The 18732-nt window shown below is 45.6% G+C and overlaps 1 protein-coding gene across 4 annotated transcripts in view; it reads left to right on the top strand.

Moving 5' to 3' along the window:
* Positions 1 to 18732, top strand: part of RSRC2 (arginine and serine rich coiled-coil 2) — a 47509-nt gene that overhangs the window by 13396 nt on the left and 15381 nt on the right. For 2 of the 4 annotated variants that reach the window (XM_069755654.1, XM_069755648.1), the window contains exons 4-9: positions 156 to 340; positions 1542 to 1673; positions 1754 to 1879; positions 1956 to 2035; positions 15733 to 15965; positions 16582 to 16671. In XM_069755654.1, the coding sequence (XP_069611755.1) occupies positions 156 to 340; positions 1542 to 1673; positions 1754 to 1879; positions 1956 to 2035; positions 15733 to 15965; positions 16582 to 16671 (846 nt within the window). Of the gene's footprint in view, positions 1 to 133; positions 341 to 1541; positions 1674 to 1753; positions 1880 to 1955; positions 2036 to 15732; positions 15966 to 16581; positions 16672 to 18732 lie in introns of all 4 variants that reach the window. The other 2 variants (XM_069755658.1, XM_069755656.1) reach the window with 1 other exon arrangement.

Below are 18732 nucleotides of genomic sequence, written 5' to 3'. Positions count from 1 at the left end.
GATACCAATTTTAACTTCCAGATTTGAAGCCTTAGTTAATTTTTTTTACTAAGGTTACAGAAGTTACATCACAACATATGTCAATCATTTGACACTCATACTAACTCTTTTTGTTGCACTATTTTCCTGAAAGAACCAACTTCTTGTTAAAACAGGCAAGAAGATATGAATCCAAAGACAAATCCTCCAAGAAACACAGATCTGATGACTTTGATAAAGAGCATACAGACAAAGTGAGGGAGAGGCTTAATTCATCAGAAAATGGAGAGGAAAGACATCGACGTAAAGAAAAGAGATCGTCTAGAGGTAGAAGTCATTCCAGGTCTCGTTCACGTGACCGGTAAGCTTTATTGAGCTTCTAATGTGTCATTTCTTGTTTTAATTTATTATGCATTCTTTTCTTGGCATTTTAAACTTAAATACACACAACTTTTTATAATCCATAGCACTTAAGCCCTGTAAAAGTCAGTGGTTGTCCAGACTGAAAAGAAAACTGCAGTCACTTAGTGACTGCAAACACATCGTGACAGTGTACATTGACCATGCTCACAATTTCCCTGTATTCCCAGTGCATGTGACCATATGTATCTGATTAAAATACTTTTGGTCCTATGCCAGCCAGACTCGCCTGGTTTCTCTCAATAGAAGACAATTTAGAGAAGTGTGATGACAGTAGATGGCACTTGACTGCATGTATACACATCACATAAATGTGGTCACGTGACCATCTGTTCATGCAGGTAAATGACAACATTGCATGCTGTCGCAATTCGGCAGTCTCATTGTGACTGCAGACTTTTTTTCTTCTTACGACCTCCAGATTAAATAATTAAAAAAAAAAAAAATTGCTTTCAATTCTAAAACTTTGCATAAATTGTTCAAACTAATATACCAAACTTTGTATTATATCTTATCAGAGTAAAGGGTTTCTTACTCCACTGATATGCCTCTTCTTTTTCTACTTATGCTACTTGAACTAATCATTTTTATTTTTGAGTAAAAATAAGTCTTAGTCAAAATTAAATCCAAGTCCAACTCACTGAGTTGTCAGATTAGAGTTGCCAATTGAAATCTATAGATGGAAAAGGAGAGAGGAGTGAGAGACACCCACAAGGCTAGTGATTTGTAACAAATGTTAATCTCGGCTCAGTCCTGGGTTCACAGTTACGATGTTCTTTATATATTGTCCTCCATGCTGCTGCAGATTCTGAACGTATGCTTCATAGACACGAGCGCATGTATCCATCACTGTGTGTATGAGAACATAGCAGGCAGTCTGCCCACTAGCTCTGAGAGTACTAAAAAATTAGAGACCATGCAGAGGGGGGAAAACCAATGGTAATGCAGGATACAAGTCATATAATGATCAGAAATTGTTTAGTGTTGTACACACATGGCAGCTTATTGTAATGTCACCTGAACTGCCTTACATGCTTTTACATCTGAGAGCAAATGTTTTCAATTTTTTAGTAATATTAATTTAACCATATCATATAACAATGGCTCGTAACCAATCCTTAACAGAACGGTTAATGTTACAGGCGTCACCGTAGTAAAAGCCGTGACAGAAGAAAGTCCCGATCGAGGAGCCGAGATCGTAAAAGGCGCCCTCGATCTCGTTCAAGATCTAGATCCAGGCACCGCCACAGGAGTAAGAGTAGAAGCAGGAGTCGGTACGTTTCCAAATTCATTAACTTGTATTGTGTGCTTGTGTATAACTTTCAATTAAGTGATTTGTTTTGATACCTTCTAGTGAAAAAAAGAAGAGACTTGACAAACCTAGAAGGCACAGTAGAAGCCGAAGCCGGACACCACCTAGTCCACCACCATTTCGAGGAAGAAATACTGCAATGGATGCACAAGAAGCACTGGCTAGAAGGTAAAAATGTTACAGGGTAATTTGTGTTCTGTACTTCTCCGAACATAAGTTTACAACCATTATTTCTTTCTTCCAGATTAGAGAGGGCGAAGAAACTCCAAGAGCAACGTGAAAAAGAAATGGTTGAAAAGCAAAAACAGCAAGAAATAGCAGCAGGTAAAGCCCAATATTTATTATACAGCATCTAAAGTTAGTGGTAAAATGTGTCCTTTACTGTTTACAGTAATGGGCATTAAGTGTTGTTAAAGGGAACCTGCCACCCCCAAAATGGAAGTTGAGCTAAGCCCACCGGTATCAGGGGCTTATACAGCATTCTGGAATGCTGTAGATAAGCCCCCGATGTAACCTGAAAGATGAAAAAGAGAGGTTAGATTATACTCACCCAGGGGCGGTCCTGCTGCGGTCCGGTCCGATGGGCGTCTCGGCCTGGGGCCTCCCATCTTCTTACGATCACATCCTCTTCTTGTCTTAACACCGCAGCTCCGGCGCAGGCGTACTTTGTCTGCCCTGTTGAGGACAGAGCAAAGTACTGCAGTTCGCAGGCGCCGGGAAAGGTCAGAGAGGGCCTGCGCACTGCAGTATTTTGCTCTGCCCTCAACAGGGCAGACAAAGTATGCCTGCGCCGCAGCGTGAAGACAAGAAGAGGACGTGATCGTTAGAAGATAGGAGGCCCTGGACCGCGATGCCCATCGGGCAGGACTGCAGCAGAACCGCCTCTGGGTGAGTATAATCTAACCTCTTTTCTCTTACCCCCATGACGGCACCACGGAGAGAGAGGGATCCGCCCTCAGGGACAGGAAACCCACAGGTTAAAAAGACGGGACCTCTCTTCCACCTCAGTTCGGTTTCCTGTCCCTGACGGGGAACCTACAGGTGAACATACCTGCATCGCGGGATAGCGGGGACCATCTGACCGGATTCAAGCAGCGGGGGGCCCTGCCGCGGTCAAGGTGGATCTTCGTCCCCGAGGGCACAATCAGGGGTCGGCGGGCCCTGAGTAGGTGCAGGAAAGAGGAATCTGGTCTGCCTCTTCCCTTTTATCACACGACCGGTAATAGGTAGCAGCGGCTACCTGGTAAATTACCGCCGGTCTGGGGCCCTGGGGGAATGGTGGCGGCGGCCACCGACAGGAACAGACGATATGGAGGCGGCTGCGGCGGCACTTCCGATACCCCCAGGCGCTGGCGGCCAGCATGGCGTGCAGCAGAGGCTCTAGTGGCGTGCGAGACTTGCCACAGTTTAGTGCGCAGGCGCAGCGGGAGTACTTCCGGGTCAGCGCAGGGGCGCCTGGAAACCGGAAGCTAATGGCGCTGCGGGGGATTTAAACAGCTGAGCAGCCTAGAATCGCTACTCAGCTATTTTCACCATGAGTGGATCAGAGCAACCCGCAGAAGAAATTCTGCAACCCCTACCGAAAAAACGCCCGCAGCAGGACCCGCAACCACAGCCTACTCAGCGCCACAGCTCTGGATCACAACGCAGCAGAGGCTCCAGTGGATCCAGAAGGAAGGCAACGGTTCAAATTGAGGACGCATCTCCAAGACCTGAACCGGTACCTCCCTCATATCAGGAGGGTAAGCGAACTCCGGAAATGTCCATATTCTAAATAGGGTTTTTTTGTTGTGTCCCTAGGGAAAGAAATGTACGGGGAAAACTAAGCACAAAGTGTGTGCAATCTGCTCTGCAGGTTTACCTACCACATGGGTCAAAAAACTCTATTTGCATAGAGAACTTTAAGTGAAGAATCCCCAAGATTTGTATCCGTCCTTAAAGAACTGATTAAATCTCAGGTGGAAGATGCGTTGAAAAACGCAAAAAGCCTTGAAAGGAAATGCAAATCGAGACGTAAATCGCCGGATCCCAGTTCTAGTGAGGAACACAGTATCCAATATAGTTCTGATAGTTCCCTGTCCTCTTCATCATGCTCGACATCATCAGAGAGTGGTCGTAACTGTTTCCCTATAGAAGAAACAGATGCGCTAATAAAAGCGGTTAGAACAACTATGGGGCTAGCAGACACTCGGTACAAAAAAAATGTCAGAAGACCTTATGTTCAGCGGCTTAGAGCAGAGAAAACGTCGGGCATTTCCGTTGAACGAAAAAATTCAGACCCTAATAAAAAAGAGTGGAAGAGGCCAGACAAGAAAGTCCTCCTAGCCCCAAAGAGAAAATATCCGTTCGACGACCCTGCATGTTCTTCTTGGGGAAAAGCACCTAAAATAGATGTCGCTATTGCGAAGGCCTCTAAAAAATTTGCGTTACCCTTTGAGGATATGGGGACCCTTAAGGACTCTATGGACAAGAAGGCCGAGGTGTTCTTAAAAGGCTACTGGGAAGCAGCTAGCGGGGGTTTAAAACCAGGAATAGCCGCTACATGCACGGAAAGAGCATTGATGGTGTGGCTGGACCACCTAGAATCTCAATTGAGGAACAAAACCTCACGGGAAACAATATTGGATTCCGTGTCGGTAATGAGGGGTGCTGCTGCATATTTGGCAGACGCTTCCATAGACTCAGTGAGACTGACGGGAAGGTCAGCTTAATTTTCTAATACAGCCAGAAGAGCATTATGGCTCAAATGCTGGCCAGGAGACCTACAAACAAAAGCAAAATTATGCTCCATACCATGTGAGGGAGAATTTTTGTTTGGGCCTACCCTAGATGATATCCTCGAAGGCCGTAGACAAAAAGAAAGCCTTCCCAGGGTTTCTTAACCAATCTTACAAACGGCCCTTTCGGGGTAGGAAGTTCATGTGTAAACGTCCTCCAAAAAATCAAAAAGAAGGATGGGAAGATAAAACATTTAAAGGCAGAGGCTTCATGTTTAACAAACCGGACAAGAAGCAATCCCAATGAAGGTGCGCCCCAGGTGGGAGGAAGACTAACATACTTCCTTCAAGCCTGGGAAAAAATATCAGGGAGCGAGTGGACACTGAGTATAATAAGGACAGGTCTAAAATTGAGATTCCATACAATGCCACGCAACCATTTCATGATAACACCACAGAGAAATGCAGAGGTCGAACAACTGGCCCTACAAAAGGAAATATACAGTCTACTCGCAAAGAATGTCCTACAGAGGAGGTCCCACAACAGGAGAAAGATACGGGATTTTATTCTCCTCTTTTTCTCCGAACAAAGCCAGATGGGACATTCAGAACAATTATAATCCTGAAAAAAATTGAACAAATATCTAGTGACCCAAAGTTTCAAGATGGAAACAATAAAAACCTGTGTTGTTTCATGACTGTAGTCGATCTGAAAGACGCATACTACCATGTGCCTATCCATCCCAGTTACCAGAAATACCTGAGTGGCGGTGATAATGCAAGGGGAACTGAAACATTATCAGTTCAGAGCTCTCCCATTCGGCCTTGCTGTAGCCCCGAGAGTATTTACGAAACTGATGGCATAAGTGATGGCCCATATAAGGGAGCAAGACGTGCTAATAGTCCCATATATGGACGATCTCCTGGTAGTGGGCAGATTCTCACACTATTGCAGTCAACAGCTAGACAATGTGATGACAACCTTGTCAAATTTGGGTTGGATGTTGAATCTAGAAAAATCCAGAATTATTCCAGTACAAATACAACAGTACTAAGGAATAATGATAGATTCGACAAAACAAGAATGTCGTCTTCAAAGGGACGAAAGTTAACATGAATCAACTAATAACTCAAATAAGGCTTTCTCCAGTCATCACTTTACGTAAGGCAATGTCTGTGTTAGGGTCAATGACAGCCTGTATGCCAGCAGACCAATGGGCCCAGTACCACTCCAGAGATTTCCAGTGGGAGATACTGGAAGCACAACTCCGATTAAAAGGGGATTTAGAAAAGCGCTTAAAAATCTCACGAACAATAGGTTGTTGGATAGACCTAGGTTGGTGGATAGACCCGACCAACTTAACCAGGGGGGTTCCATGGGTATGGCCAGTTTCGGTAACCCTAACCACGGATGCGAGCGCATGGGGTTGGGGGGGCTCATTTGAAAGATCAAATTGCCCAAAGCCCTTGGTCAGAAACAGAAAACTCATCAAAAATGAAAGAACTCTTGGCGGTAAAATACGCACTTGAACACTTCCTAGTTTTCCTCCGTTCCCATCATGTAAGAGTACTATCAGACAACAGGGTGGTGGTGGCGGCATACCTCAATCACCAGGGGGGGAGCAAGGTCCCGCTCGTTGATGGAAGTGACAAAATCTATCTTGACATTGGCAGAAACCAATCTGTATTCTCTGTCAGCCCTTCACATCAAAGGGACAGAGAACCAGGTGGCAGATTTTTTTAAGCAGAACACAGTTAAGACAGGGGGAATGGGAGTTGAACCAAGAGATATTCAACCGCATCGTAGCTTGCTGGGGAGTACCGGAAATAGATTTGTTCGCAAACTATCTAAACCGGAAAACACAGAAATTTTGCTCAATCGACCCACGGGGGAACCCAGTGACCCTAGATGCTTTTCTGATTCCCTGGAACTTCCAACTGGCTTATACCTTTCATCCGATAGCATTAATTCCATTAGTTCTGAAGAAAATCCGGGAGCACAGGGCAAGAGTGTTTATGATAGCCCCGTTCTGGCCAAAGAGAACGTGGTTTGCATGGTTACGCTTGATGTCGGTAACAGAGCCATGGGTTCTCCCAGACATCCAAAATCTTCTACGCCAAGGGCCAATAAACCATCCACGAGTAAAAAACCTACACATGACAGCATGGAATTTGAGAGGGAACTTTTAGCAAAAAAGGGGTTTTCCTGAAATTTAATTTCAACACTCTTGTCCAGTAGGAAACCAGTAACTACCAGAGCATATGGCAAGGTCTGGAAGAAGTTCTTCTCTAATCCAAATGTCAGTGTGTCGGGGAAAATCCCAATTAAGGAAGTGCTAGTACTCCTTCAGAAAGGATTAGAAAAAGGGTTAGCAACAAGTACCCTTAAAGTTCAAATTGCAGCATTGGGTGCCTTATACAACTGTGACCTAGCAGGGAATCACTGGATAAAAAGGTTTGTAAAAGCTTCAATTAGGTCTAAACCAGTCATACACCACACTTCGCCTCCCTGGGACCTAAACCTGGTACTTTCTGCACTCACGAAAGCGCCTTTTGAACCCTTGTCTCAAGCTTCCTTAAAGATAATCTCCCTGAAAACCTCTCTCCTGGTAGCATTAACCTCAGGACGCAGAATTAGTGACTTGCAGGCTCTCTCAGCTTACCCGCCTCTAACCCAGATACTAGAAGAGTAGTCCTTAGGACTGACCCGTCTTACCTGCCCAAGGTAGCATCACGTTTTCATAGATCTCAGCAAATATCCTTACCATCGTTTTGCCCAAATCCCAAAAACGAAAGAAGTCCCTACACACACTAGATCTTAAGAGATGCTTGACCCAATATATAACAGCCACAAGGGAGTGTAGGAAAGGCAGGTGTCTGTTTTCAGGGTCCAAATAAAGGGCACAAAGCGTCAAAAGCAACATTGGCGAGATGGGTAAGGGAGGCTATCACTAGCATACGCCTCGTCCAATGAAGCTGCTCCAGAAGGGATCAAAGCTCATTCAACCAGATCGGTATCAACCTCTTGGGAAGAGCGGGCAGGAGCATCGATTGACCAGATATGTAGAGCAGCCACTTGGTCTTCTCCCTCTACATTTCTCAAACACTACCAACTGGACCTATCCTGCTCTTCAGACCTAACCTTTGGTAGGAGGGTTCTGGAGGCAGTAATCCCACCCTAATATACATTCTATGAAATTCTCTCCGTGGTGCCGTCATGGGGGTAAGAGAATATCGTAATTACTCACCGATAACGGTATTTCTCTGATCCCATGACGGCACCCGTATATTCCCTCCTTTTCACGCGTGATTGTGCACACTACTAATGTTTAGTCACGAGGTGTCGCAAAATAAAAGGAAAGATTTAATTATTTTGTTGTTTAATAACCATTTAAGTTACAGCTGAAGTCCTGTCAAGGCTCTGTAAACCAAACTGAGGTGGAAGAGAGGTCCCGCCTTTTTAACCTGTGGGTTTCCTGTCCCTGAGGGCGGATCCCTCTCTCTCCGTGGTGCCGTCATGGGATCAGAGAAATACCGTTATCGGTGAGTAACTACGATATTTCCAGGACGTCCCCCTGACAGCACACTGGAGGACTTCCTCCTCCTCCTCCTTGGAGGGACAGGAAAACAACACGAGAGGTTAACCCCTTTCTGACATCGGACGTGCTATCCCGTCCATGTGGGGTGGGCCCCTATGACCATGGACGGGATAGTACGTCCAGCGCGATCGGCGGCGCTCACGGGGGGAGCGCCGCCGATCGCGGCCGGGTGTCATCTGCCTATCGCAGCTGACATCCGGCATTATGTGCCAGGAGCGGTCACGGACCGCCCCCGGCACATTAACCCCTGGCACACCGCGATCAAAGATGATCGCGATGTGCCGGCGGTGCAGGGAAGCATCGCGCAGGGAGGGGGCTCCCTGCGGACTTCCCTCAGCCCCCCGCAGCAACGCGATGTGATCGCATTGCTGCGAGGGTCTTACCTCCCTCCCTGCTTGTTCCAGGCCCGGATCCAAGATGGCCGCGGATCCGGGTCCTGCAGGGAGGGAGGTGGCTTCACAGAGCCTGCTCAGAGCAAGCACTGTGAAGCAGCCTGCACTCCTATCAGATCGGTGATCTGACAGAGTGCTGTGCAAACTGTCAGATCACCGATCTGTGATGTCCCCCCCTGGGACAAAGTAAAAAAGTTTTTAAAAAAAAATTTCAAATGTGTAAAAAAAATATTCCAAAATAATGAAAAAAAATATATATATTATTCCCATAAATACATTTCTTTATCTAAATAAAAAAAAAAAAACAATAAAAGTACACATATTTAGTATCGCCGCGTCTGTAACGGCCCGACCTATAAAACTGGCCCACTAGTTAACCCCTTCAGTAAACACCGTAAGAAAAAAAAAAACGCGACAAAAAACAATGCTTTATTATCATACCGCCGAACAAAAAGTGGAATAACACGCGATCAAAAAGACAGATATAAATAACCATGGTACCGCTGAAAACATCATCTTGTCCCGCAAAAAACGAGCCGCCATACAGCATCATCAGCAAAAAAATAAAAGTTATAGTCCTGAGAATAAAGCGATGCAAAAATAATTATTTTTTCTATAAAATAGTTTTTATCGTATAAAAGCGCCAAAACATAAAAAAATGATATAAATGAGGTGTCGCTGTAATCGTACTGACCCGAAGAATAAAACTGCTTTATCAATTTTACCAAACGCGGAACGGTATAAACGCCTCCCCCAAAAGAAATTCATGAATAGCTGGTTTTTGGTAATTCTGCCTCACAAAAATCGGAATAAAAAGCGATCAAAAAATGTCACGTGCCCGAAAATGTTACCAATAAAAACGTCAACTCGTCCCGCAAAAAACAAGACCTCACATGACTCTGTGGACCAAAATATGGAAAAATTATAGCTCTCAAAATGTGGTAATGCAAAAAATATATTTTGCAATAAAAAGCGTCTTTCAGTGTGTGATGGCTGCCAATCATAAAAATCCGCTAAAAAACCCGCTATAAAAGTAAAGCAAACACCCCTTCATCACCCCTTAGTTAGGGAAAAATTAAAAAAATTTATTTATTTCCATTTTCCCATTAGGGCTAGGGTTAGGGCTAGGGTTGGGGCTACAGTTTGGGTTGGGGCTAAAGTTAGGGTTCGGGTTGGGGCTAAAGATACAATTAGGGTTTAGATTACATTTGCGGTTGGGATTAGGGTTAGGAGTGTGTCAGGGTTAGAGGTGTGGTTAGGGTTACTGTTGGGATTAGGGTTAGGGATGTGTTTGGATTAGGGTTTCAGTTATAATTGGGGGGTTTCCACTGTTTAGGCACATCAGGGGCTCTCCAAACGCGACATGGGGTCCGATTTCAATTCCAGCCAATTCTGCGTTGGAAAAGTAAAACAGTGCTTCTTCCCTTCCGAGCTCTCCTGTGTGCCCAAACAGGGGTTTACCCCAACATATGGGGTATCAGCGTACTCAGGACAAATAGGACAACAACGTTTGGGGTCCAATTTCTCCTGTTACCCTTGGGAAAATACAAAACTGGGGGCTAAAAAAGATTTTTTGTGGGAAAAAAAAGATTTTTTATTTTCACGGCTCTGCGTTATAAACTGTAGTGAAACACTTGGGGGTTCAAAGTTCTCACAACACATCTAGATTAGTTCCCTGGGGGGGTCTAGTTTCCAATATGGGGTCACTTGTGGGGGGGTTTCTACTGTTTAGGTACATTAGGGGTTCTGCAAACGCAATGTGACGTCTGTAGACCATTCCATCTAAGTCTGCATTCCAAATGGCGCTCCTTCCGAGCTCTGCCATGCACTCAAACGGTGGTTCGCCCCAACATACGGGGTATCAGCGTACTCAGGACAAATTGGACAACAAATTTTGGGGTCCAATTTCTCCTGTTACCCTCAGGAAAATACAAAACTGGGGGCTAAAAAAATAATTTTTGTGGGAAAAAAATTTTGTTTTATTTTTACGGCTCTGCATTATAAACTTCTGTGAAGCACTTGGTGGGTCAAAGTGCTCACCACACCTCTAGATAAGTTCCTTAAGGGGTCTACTTTCCAAAATGGTGTCACTTGTGGGGGGTTTCAATGTTTAGGCACATCAGGGGCTCTCCAAACGCAACATGGCGTCCCATCTCAATTCCAGTCAATTTTGCATTGAAAAGTCAAACGGCGCTCCTTCCCTTCCGAGCTCTCCCATCCGCCCAAACAGTGGTTTACCCCCACATATGGGCTATCAGCGTACTCAGGACAAATTGTACAACAACTTTTGGGGTCCAATTTCTTCTCTTACCCTTGGGAAAATAAAAATTGGGGGCGAAAAGATAATTTTTGTGAAAAAATATGATTTTTTATTTTTACGGTTCTACATTATAAACTTCTGTGAAGCACTTAGTGGGTCAAAGTGCTCACCACACCTCTAGATAAGTTCCTTAGGGGGTCTACTTTCCAAAATGGTGTCACTTGTGGGGGGTTTCAATGTTTAGGCACATCAGGGGCTCTCCAAACGCAACATGGCGTCCCATCTCAATTCCAGTCAATTTTGCATCGAAAAGTCAAATGGCGCTCCTTCGCTTCCGAGCTCTGCCATGCGCCCAAACAGTGGTTTACCCCCACATGTGGGGTATTGGCATACTCAGGACAAATTGTACAACAATGTTTGGGGTCCATTTTCTCCTGTTACCCTTGGTAAAATAAAACAAATTGGAGCTGAATTAAATTTTTTGTGAAAAAAAGTTAAATGTTCATTTTTATTTAAACATTCAAAAAATTCCTGTGAAGCACCAGAAGGGTTAATAAACTTCTTGAATATGGTTTTGAGCACCTTGAGGGGTGTAGTTTTTAGAATGGTATCACACTTGGGTATTTTCTATCATATAGACCCCTCAAAATGACTTCAAATGAGATGTGGTCCCTAAAAAAAAATGGTGTTGTAGAAATGAAAAATTGCTGGTCAACTTTTAACCCTTATAACTCCCTAACAAAAAAAAATTTTGGTTCCAAAATTGTGCTGATGTAAAGGAGACATGTGGGAAATGTTACTTATTAAGTATTTTGTGTGACATATCTCTGTGATTTAATTGCATAAAAATTCAAAGTTGGAAAATTGCGAAATTTTCATAATTTTCGCCAAATTTCCGTTTTTTTTCACAAACGCAGGTACTATCAAAGAATTTTTACCATTGTCATGAAGTACAATATGTCACGAGAAAACAATGTTAGAATCACTGGGATCCGTTGAAGCGTTCCAGAGTTATAACCTCATAAAGGGACAGTGGTCAGAATTGTAAAAATTGGCCCGGTCATTAACGTGCAAACCACCCTTGGGGGTAAAGGGGTTAAAAGGTCCCACTCCGCCCCCTTTCCTTTAAATTTTTTCCTGTCCCTGCATGGAGGGACACACGAGAGAAAACAGCGCTGTACAGCACGAAAACTCACCAGTCCGGAGGGCTTGGGGGACTGTGCGGCTAAGACCAATATCCTTCCCCCGCAATAGTAGCCCGAGGCAGAAACTTCCCAGAGACCAGTCGAGCGGACGGGCTCCTTGGTTGAACCGCTTCCTCCCGGGGGGGATGTTTGGAGGTCTCGCGTATCAAGAACAGACAGGGTTCCCAGTGAGCGAACACATTCGTCGTATGATAACACAGGAATGGAAAGATGAGGAACGTAGATTGGTGATGTCCCGAGAGTTTAAAAACAGTCTTCCTTTTGATCCAGAAGAGATCAAGATATGGGAAGAAATTCCTAAAGTAGATGTTCCCATAGCCAAGGTGGCAAGAAAGACATCCATACCTTTTGAGGATTCATCTAGCCTCAAGGATGCAATGGACCGCAAGGCGGATATCCTTTTACGTCGAGCCTGGGAGACCTCAGCAGCTTTAATAAAGACTAACATCGCAGCCACATCAGTAGCAAGATCCATGTTCCTGTGGATGGGACAATTGGAAGAACATTTAAAGGGACACTGTCACCTGAATTTGGAGGGAACAATCTTCAGCCATGGAGGCGGGGTTTTGGGGTTTTTGATTCACCCTTTCCTTACCCGCTGGCTGCAATATTGGATTGAAGTTCATTCTCTGTCCTCCGTAGTACATGCCTGCACAAGGCAATCTTCGGGTGGCTGGTCAACCGGAAGAAGTCCTACCTTATTCCTTCTCAGCGCGTCATCTTTCTGGGCATGCTCTTCGACACTCGTCAGACGGAGGTCTTTCTTCCCGAAGACAAGAGATCCATCCTTCGTCGGGACATACGCGTGCTCCAGGGCCCTCGGTCTACCTCCTTCCGATCGGCCATGAAGGTTTTGGGGAGGATGGTAGCAACATTGGAAGCGATTCCCTTCGCATAATTTCACTCGCGACCTCTTCAGCAAGCCATCCTGTCTCAGTGGAACAGGTCCATCTTCTCCCTGGACCGCCCGATCCGACTCTCTCCCCAGGTCAAACGGTCTCTCAACTGGTGGCTCACATCACCTCTTGTCTCCCAGGGCAGGTCCTTCCTTCCAGTTCACTGGCAGGTGGTGACGACGGACGCCAGCCTGCTCGGCTGGGGTGCGGTGTTTCACCACCTGACTGTACAGGGCCGCTGATCAGCGCAGGAGGCAACCTTGCCGATCAATGTCCTCGAGATCTGGGCCATTTTTCTGTCCCTTCGTCACTGGGAAAGGATTCTCAGGGGTCTTCCAATCCGAATCCAGACGGACAATGCCACGGCGGTGGCATATGTCAACCATCAAGGGGGGACTCGGAGCTCCTTGGCCGAGGTATCCAAGATCCTCCTCTGGGCAGAGGCAACGGTTCCGGTGATATCCGCTGTGCATATCCCCGGCGTGGACAATTGGGCCGCGCCGACTTCCTCAGCCGCGAGGGCCGCGCGGCAGGGGAATGGTCCTTGCATCTGGAGGTCTTCCATCAAATTTGTCTTCGATGATGGACTCCGGATGTGGATCTCACGGCGTCTCGAATGAACAGGAAGGTTTCGCAGTGGGCGTCGACGCTCTGGCCATTCGTTGGTCACAGTTCGTGCTGCCCTACCTGTTCCCACCCCTTCCATTACTTCCCAAACTGTTGAAGAAGATCAATGCGGAAGGGGTGCCGGTCATTCTGATTGCCCCAGATTGGCCCAGAAGAGCTTGGTTCGCGGAGCTTGTCAATCTTCTCGCGGACGCTCCCTGGCGCCTTCCAGACAGGCCCGATCTGCTGTTTCAGGGTCCGATCTGCCACCCGAATTCTCGGTCGCTCAGTTTAACGGCATGGCTGTTGAGACCGCAGTTCTAAGAGCATCCGGCCTTTCGGACCGGGTGATTCACACCATGATTCAGGCTCGGAAGCCTTCGTCTTCCAGGATCTACTATCGTACCTGGAACGCTTACTTCCGTTGGTGCGAGTCCAACCGCGTTTCATCTATGTCCTTTTCCCTGCCTTCCATTTTGGCCTTCCTTCAGGCAGGACTGGATTCGGGCCTGGCTCTTAGTTCCCTGAAGGGCCAGGTCTCTGCGCTTTCCATCCTTTTTCAGAAGACTTTAGCTTCCCGACCACAGGTTAAGACCTTTCTTCAAGGAGTGGCCCACACTGTTCCTCCGTACAGGGCCCCTGTGGATTCATGGGATTTAAACCTGGTACTGGACGTTCTGAGGGTTTCCCCCCTTGAGCCCCCTCAGTGAGATTCCCCTGTCACTCCTATTTTGGAAGGTGGCCTTTCTTGTGACCATCACTTCTATCCGCCGCGTTTCCGAGTTGGCGGCTCTATCTTGCCGTCCTCCGTTCTTGGTCATCCACCAGTCCACAGATTGGAAAGAGCTCTCCATACTCTGGATGTAGTCAGAGCTCTGAGAAGGTACGTCTCGAGGACTGCGTCCTTCCGAATGTTGGATTCTTTGTTCGTGCTTCCTGAAGATCACAGGAAGGGTCTAGCCGCTTCAAAGGCCACGATAGCTAGGTGGATTCGTTCCACCATTCAGTAGTCCTACCGCATCAGAGGTAAGCCTATCCCAGTGGGGATCAGGGCACACTCGACTCGGTCAGTGAGTGCTTCCTGGGCAATTTTTCATTGGGCGTCTGCAGAGCAGGTCTGTAACTTGGTCCAGCCTACATACTATAATGTTCATACTCAAGCTTCAGCTGATGCGGGGCTGGGCAGAAGAATTCTGCAGGTTGCAGTGGCGCGCATCTAGGCGGCAGTTACGTGAAGCCTGATGTTTTCTGTTGTTTCCCCACCCAGTGACTGCTTTGGGATGTCCTACGGTCCTGTGTCCCCCAATGAGACGAAGGCGAAACAGGGATTTTTGTGTACTCACCGTAAAATTCTTTTCTCCGAGCCATTCATTGGGGGACACAGCACCCACCCTAGTGTTTTTCGTTAGTTCGTCATGTTGTACTTTTATATGTTGTTAATGTTCTCCTGCTTTTGCACTGAACTGGTTCTCTGGGAGGCAGCATGAGCGTGTATACTGCAGAGGAGCTAACTATCTCTGTACTAACTCAGTGTCAGCCTCTTAGTGGCAACAGCATACACCTACGGTCCTGTGTTCCCCAATGAGTGGCTCAGAGAAAATGATTTTACGGTGAGTGCACAAAAATCCCTGTTTTACCTCAAAGAACCAGCTGCAAACCCCTGCTGTAATGTCAGTATACTCTTTTGCACCCCCTCCACCTGCCCAAGAGATGTGGTATGATCAGACCAGGTTCCTGCATGGTCAGACAGTACACAGCACAGGAACATTTATAAGATTGTCACCACAGGGGCATTTCAATGAACACATGCAATTGTGGAACTTAATATTCAAAGATCTATCGATTTTAATATGTTGATTACAATTACCTTTGTTCGTGTGGAAAACCCTTTTAAGTTTAAAATGTTTTTTGCCATCTATTCTGAGAACAGCATGATGTAGACAGACCCTCATCACTTAATGGCCTGTTTTATCAGAAGAATATTACCTCTAGAGCACAAATAAACTTGCTGCCATGTAGTCCTCCATACTCCTGAGCTCTGTATAACCCTGCCCCCACCACTGATTTGGCTATGCACAAGTGTACACAGAAATCTGCCAATCGGTGGTGTGTGCGGGGTTATTCAGAGAACTGGTAGATTTATAGCAGATAAAATCTTGATTTTTATCTAAACTGTAGCAAGCAGTAAAGTAATACGTTGCTGGAATTCGGTCTTTTACCATACATCATGGTGGTCTCACATGGGGGAGCAAAAATCTCGTAATGGATTCCCTTTGAGTGGGTTATTCAAACACTAGTAAAGTTGCATATGAACGTTACTTATTTTCTTCTTCCCTTTTTCTTCAGTTGCTGCTGCCGGTGGTGGGTCTGTTCTGAACGTTGCAGCATTGTTGGCATCTGGAACTCAAGTGACTCCTCAGATAGCTATGGCAGCTCAGATGGCCGCATTGCAAGCCAAGGCATTGGCAGAAACTGGAATCTCTGTTCCTAGTTATTATAATCCAGCAGCAGTTAATCCAATGAGGTTTGCAGAGCAAGAGAAAAAACGAAAGATGCTTTGGCAAGGCAAGAAAGAAGGGGTGAGAGTTTTAATGAAAGTATTTCAGGAGGAAATTTTTTTTTTTTAAAAAATATATAGAAACTTTGCAATCAAGTGTCATAAATAGAGATGACATTTTCTTTGTGGTATTATCCAGAAAATAGAGAAGTTTCAGTTTACAACTTGACCTTCATCAGTCTGATGGATAAGTAATCACTGCTTGTACAGAGCAGCGCTATGCGATATCCTCTGCTACTCAGGAGATGCACTTCAACTTGTAGATCGAAATGTCTTATTTTCTGTGTAACATCACTAATAAAATTTAATCTCTATTTATCATACTTGAGTGCCAAGTTTCCATATATAGACTGCAGTCAATCTTATCCTGCCATACTGTTAAAAACTGTGGCAGTTTGTTTTATTGTAAATGAAAACCTAATCGAATAAGAAATGCAGATGTAATCCAGCAGAATTCACCCTTGTACAAACAAGAAAATAATCTTCCTGAATAGCATGATGTGTAAATACACCAATAACTATGATTATGATAGGATGGTTATATAGCTGTATAAATCTAATTAAAAATTGTTTTCTGGGGATGATAGTTGCAGCAGTGAAGCTTTACATCGTTGTTTTTTGCTCATTTTTCATTTCAGGACAAATCGCAGTCTGCTGAAATATGGGAGAAACTCAATTTTGGAAACAAGGACCAAAATGTAAAATTTAGGAAGCTAATGGGAATAAAGGTTGGTGAAGTTGCAATTTAATATATATGTATGTATGTGCGTGTACGTGTGCATATATATATATATATATATATATATATATATATATATATATATATATATATATATATATATATATATATATATATACACACACACAAACACACACACACTGTCTAAGGGTCATTTCCTTCTGTCTGTCACGGATAATTCATTGGTCGTGGCCTCTGTCTGTCATGGGAATCCAAGTCGCTGATTGGTCGTGGCAAAACCCCCAAGACCATTGCTACGACCAATCAACGACGGGCACAGTCCGCCGACAACATGGCCGCTCTTTCCTCCCCGCAGTCAGTGCCCGCTCCATGCCTCCATGCTCCCCTCCAGTCAGCCCTTACACAGGGTTAATGGCAGCGTTAATGGACCGCGTTATGCCGCGGTGTAACGCACTCCATTAACGCAGCTATTAACTTTGTGTGACCACCTTTTTACTATTGATGATGCGTATGCAGCATCAATAGTAAAAAGATCTAATGTTACAAATAATTTAAAAAAAAAAAAAACGTTATTCTCACCCTCCGACGTGCGCGGTGTCCTCAGCAGTGCAAGCGTCAGGCTCCGGTGCCAGGGATGCTATGCGAGAAGGACCTTCCATGACGTCACGGTAATGTGACCGCTACGTCATCACAGGTCCTGCGCTCATACCAACCCTGGGACCGAAAGCTGCCACGTGCACCGCACACAGCCACCAGGACTACAAGGGGCCCCTCGGAAGGTGAGTATGTTTATTTTTTATTTTATACTATGTGGCTAGGCAATATACTACGTGACTGGCCAATATACTACGTGACTCTGTGCTGTATACTACGTGGCTGTGCAATATACTACGTGGGCTGTGCAAAATACTACGTGGGCTGTGCAATATACTACGTGGACATGCATATTCTAGCATACCCGATGAGTTAGAATCGGGCCACCATCTTGTGGTAGCATAATACTTGGTTGTGCTCTTGTATTTCGAGTTATTTCATTTTAAAGGCGTTGTTCCCAACTAGGCCAACCCCTTCTTAAGCTAAATGTTATGCCCCCAATAAAATAATAAAGCCAATACTTGCCTCCTGTGCCTGCACCTTTTCCACAGTGTCGACACTCGCTCTCCCCGGGGTTGTAATGCGTTGATGGGACACTGGTGTCACTGTGTCTGCCTTCACACGACCTGAAGAGGAAGCCGTGCTGCAGCTCATCCTGGACTTCCTTTTCACGTTCAGATTGTTCAAAGGCAGAGACGGTGACTTAAACGCTGATTGGGCGCCGGGCATCACATGTCATTCCACAGAATCACAGCTCCGGAACCACAAGTGCAGGAACTTGAGTTGAGTGTAAGCTTTTATTGTTTTATCAGAGCTCAGCTGAACATTTAGTTTAAGAAGGGGTTGTCCTAGTAGTAACCCTTTCTCCTACGCCTCATTGGGGGACACAAAACCATGGGTATTACGCTGCTTGCCACTAGGAGGACACTAAGTAAACACAAAGATTTTTTTTAACTCCTCCTCCTGCAGTTTACACCCCTTGACTGGCCAGTAATGACCCAGTTCTTTTAGTGTCTGTAGGAGGCACTTGGGTCTGTTTTCAGACCCCAACGTTTTTATTTTCTTACATTTATTTTCTGTAAATTTTTATTTTTTAATAAACGGAGTGAAGGGGCGACTGATTCCTTTTCAGGGTCTGCTCTCCCCCGAACAATGAACAGGCGAGTATACCTCCCCGTTCCTCTCCTGCGATGACTTGGCCACGCCTAATCTATGCTAGGGCGACGGTTCCTATACGGTCCTGATCTCCCCCCTGTAAGATGGCGAGCACATAGAGTATACCTCTTATGTGTATCTCCCGGGCAATTAAGCCCTCACCTGACGGCGTCATGTAATCCCCACAGTAGCCGTAAGTCCCCTGCGGTAGGCACGCCCGTAAGATCCCTGCGGTAGGCACAGCCCGTAAGACCCCGGCATAAAGAGGATCGATTGAGCTGCATGCGGAATCCTCCTCGGTGATTAATACCCTTCCTCACGCCTGCGTGGGAAGGTGCTG

The sequence above is a fragment of the Ranitomeya imitator genome, chromosome 1 (genome assembly GCF_032444005.1).
Source record: "Ranitomeya imitator isolate aRanImi1 chromosome 1, aRanImi1.pri, whole genome shotgun sequence".
In the NCBI taxonomy this organism is placed as follows: Eukaryota; Metazoa; Chordata; class Amphibia; order Anura; family Dendrobatidae; genus Ranitomeya; species Ranitomeya imitator.
This window is presented reverse-complemented; position numbering and strand designations above follow the sequence as displayed.